Here is a 3,659-nt window from a genome sequence, read left to right on the forward strand (position 1 = left end):
TACAGGATGAGACCCCTTTCAAACTTTTAATTACCTTTATAGCAATAGAAAAATACACCCCCATTGTCCGCCGGACCATTCTCCAGCGGGGCCAGATGTATGGAGCTCCCGCCAAACTGCATGGTGACAAGGTGGCCACTTAAAAGTTAGTAAATTAATTGATGAAGGAGTTCATATTGGGAGCAGAGTCGACAGGCTGCAGCTCTGTGAGTCTGTCTGAAAGTTACATCCCCTGAGTTATCTTTTACGCATGAAAATCTAACTTTTACGCACGGCCCCACAAGCACCTTTCCTTTTAAACAAAGTATAAGAAAGTCAGATGGACATGATAGAAACAGGCTTTAGACAAGAAAAGTTAATTTCTGAAATCTCTTTTATTCAAACAATGGGCCATCACCCAACTTCAGTTTTTTTCTTTTCAACACAAAACAACAAAGAATATAAAACACAGCTTTGGTATAACAATCAATAACAACTCTGTACAAAACTAAACCTTTTCATAAAAAGTACTTCATAACAAAAATCTCCTATAAATCTTCCATCTGCATGTACAGCATTTATCACCGACCTCCAAATGTTGGAATCAGGCGATAAATTGAATCAAAAACATGTTCCATAAAACGAAACAATGACGACTACCGGGGGCATTAAGTGGTTAGAGTTACCGTCCCGTAGCAGAAAAGTTCCAGGTTGTGTGTGCAGTCACTTAAAAGTCTAAACTGGAAAAGTAATGCAAACTGGTTTCACATGAGTCTCTGATCCTTTGCGCTACCAAGGCCGCCACACAGGCTCGTTGCTCTCCGAGCCGGTGCTGACCCCGACCGGGCTGACCGCTTGAGGTCCCCCGGAGAAGGACGTCATGCCGTGGACCGGAGATGCTGCTGTGGGCGCCGAGCTGCCGTGCACCGGACTGGCGTTGAGCGCAACAGGCACTCCTGCGTTTGCGTAAAGGGGGATGACGGGGGCTGTGGCGGAGGCAAAGGCCGGGTTAGGGATCAAAAAAGCGAACTGTCCATCGGTTGCGGGCACCAGCTGGAAGCCACCAAAGACCTTCGGGGAGACGGCCTCAGCTGGACTGAGTTTGGAGCTCATGGCAGCGCCGCTGATGGGCAGAGTGGATGGGAGCTGCACGTGGAGAGGCTGCGCCAGGTGAGCCTGCTGGGACGCGGCCTGCTGCGGGTAGTTCATGGACATCATCTGGCCCATGCAGCTGGACAGGTGGTTGAGGAGCCTGGACCTCACCTCCGTGTTCACCCCCTCTGAGGTGGACAGGAAGCGGGTGACCTCGTTCATGCACTCGTTGAATCCGGCTCTGTATTTGCTGAGGACGGTGGCGTCTGCTGAGAGCGCTGCTGGGGAAGGAGAGGAGAAAGATGACGTTAGTGACGCGTTTGTGGCTTTGATTGGCAGCTTGTATATGACTTCAGGTTGTTTTTGATGTTGACCTGCATTATTAAATAGACTTACCGCTCATCTGGACGCGCTGCAGGTTCCTCAAGTGCTTCACTGTCATCTCCAGGATGTCCGCTTTCTCCAGCTTGGAGTGTCTGGAGCTCTGTGGGACGAAACACGAAAAAGTTGAGTTTGCATCCAAAGCACATTTTAAAAAAAATCAACTGTTTATGAACATTAGAGAGCTGTTACAATGATCTCAACTTACATCTTTTTTAAGTGCGTCCAGGATGAGAGTCTTGAGCTGCCCGAGACTTTCGTTAATTCTTGCTCTCCGGCGTTTCTCCATGATCGGTTTGGATGACTGCAAAGAGGAAACAACTCTGCATAAATGTCTTGTTCACCACTTGCAAGCTGCATGATGTGTCACACCATTATAACAAACTCTTCACGAGCTTTCATTTAAAAAAAGCAAAACAAAACAAAAACTTTCTCAAGAGCGTTACACATTATACTTTATTTTACTTACTTTTCTATGCTCGCTTGCGTTTTTCGGTTTGTCCGGTGTGTGTGATCCGTTCGCAGGGGCTCCGGCGATGGGAGAAGCCGTCTGCTTTTCCATAGTGTCAGCTGGCATCGTTGCTCAAACCCGGTGAACGCGCGAAAAGAAAGAAGTAAATCCTCTCGGGAAAAGGTTCAAGATGTTGTTGGGAGAAGAAGAAAAAAGTAATTCAGCCGCTGCAGAACATGTAAGAGACGCCTGACAGTCCGTTCACTCTGCTGTTGTGTTATCACTGAGCTGTCATCTGAGTGCTGCGGGGCGTGCGTTGCGCCGTGCGGGGCCGACTCTGCGCTTCTGCCGCCGACACACGCCGCGGCCGTACTTATAGACGGCTCGCGTGCTCCCAGTTCGTGTGAATCCCTCTCTGCATTCTTTCCCACACTCGCCTCAGCCAATAGCAGCGAGGACTCACCCATTGGGCGCGGGGCAGGCTGCTGATTGGACAACACCCCCGCGGGCCGTCAGTCACGCGCTGCTCAATCAGCCCTGCAGGGACAAACAACAAAGCGGAGCGAGCAGCAGCAGCCCGGGCCGGGCCGGGCCGGCCGGGCTGTGAAGTGAAGTGATAAGGGAGGGGGAATGCGCTGGATGTTTGCTTCCAACTTTGTTCCGTGCTCGTCAAAAATGTTATACTGCCTGGTGTGTGTGTGTGTGTGTGTGTGTGTGTGTGTGTGTGTGTGTAAGAATGTAGAGTCTGTAGTCTCCCGTCTTCTACAGTGTGTGTTGCTCAGTTGAAAAACCACAAACATCTTTATTTATTATTAAGTAAATAAATTGTTTTTAATTTGATTTTGTGTTTGTTTGTTTGTTTGTTTGGATCGATGCCTTTCAAGCTCCAACACTCACAATGTTTATAAATTCTTCTTTCCAAACTTGCGCGCCCTCCGCTCAACAAACCGTCTTTATTTATTTGTTTACGTACTTAATGCATAAACATCTCCTCGCCCCCTTCGCATTAAAACAAACACCCACACATTTACGTCTATTTTTAACACTCCTCTTGCGCCTCCAAGGAGAAGACATCTGTAATGGCACGCGAGGCGGTTTGCAGTAGCGCGCACCAGGCCAATGGCATGCGGCCGCTTTATGCAAATAAAGCAGGGCGCGCGGCGATTGGCTGCGCGGACGGCTCTGTGTCAATCATCGCGGCGCGGGAGCCGCTCAAAGGGGAAGAGGAGGAGGAGGAGGAGGAAGGGGGGCACATCTGTCCGCGTGCCGTTCCCGCAAAGTCTTCTCCGGTCTACGCGGAGCACGTGCCAAAACTCGCAGATTATAGCCTGGAGATCAAGGAGCATATAATATCAAGGCTGAGAATCAGGAAACATCACATTTAAGTGGAGCAGAATAGAATAAGTAGGATAGAATAGAATAAAGTAGAATAGATCACTGTGTTGGATGACATATTTCATTTCCCTGAGACGGACAAGCTTCAGCTCAGTGATCCAGTAATCATCACTGTTGGTAAAAGTTGACTACAACAACAACAAAAAATACAATCTCAACAATGTCAAAGTGCCAAACGAACGATAAGACTGTTGTGACAAACGTATGTGATGCATGCAACCATCAAAACACTGACTGGTGCCTCACCTGACATTTAACTGTGACATCTCCGCTCCTCTCCACCAGATTTCTGTGCGTGTGTTGGAAACAAGGTGTTTGAAGGAGAAGAGCGCCATCTAGCGCCTGGTGTGTTAAAGAGAAG

The 3,659-nt window shown here is 48.6% G+C and overlaps 1 protein-coding gene across 2 annotated transcripts; it reads right to left on the reverse strand.

Moving 5' to 3' along the window:
- Nucleotides 1–355: 355 nt before the first annotated feature.
- On the reverse strand, nt 356–2,328 carry her9 (hairy-related 9). 2 transcript variants are annotated; one of them, XM_084365912.1, is made up of 4 exons: nt 1,922–2,328; nt 1,661–1,756; nt 1,468–1,555; nt 356–1,349 (listed from the first exon to the last, which is right to left on the reverse strand). In XM_084365912.1, exons 1-4 carry the CDS (start codon nt 2,027–2,029, stop codon nt 769–771), a joined length of 873 nt encoding a protein of 290 aa, XP_084222038.1. In that variant the 5' UTR covers nt 2,030–2,328; the 3' UTR covers nt 356–768. The 2 variants fall into 2 exon arrangements, with proteins under 2 accessions (XP_084222038.1, XP_084222037.1); XM_084365911.1 differs by having other exon boundaries at nt 356–1,352; nt 1,922–2,325.
- Between the last annotated feature and the right edge of the window lie 1,331 nt (nt 2,329–3,659).

Source organism: Pagrus pagrus (assembly GCF_965226575.1).
Source record: "Pagrus pagrus genome assembly, chromosome: 11".
Classification (NCBI taxonomy): Eukaryota; Metazoa; Chordata; class Actinopteri; order Spariformes; family Sparidae; genus Pagrus; species Pagrus pagrus.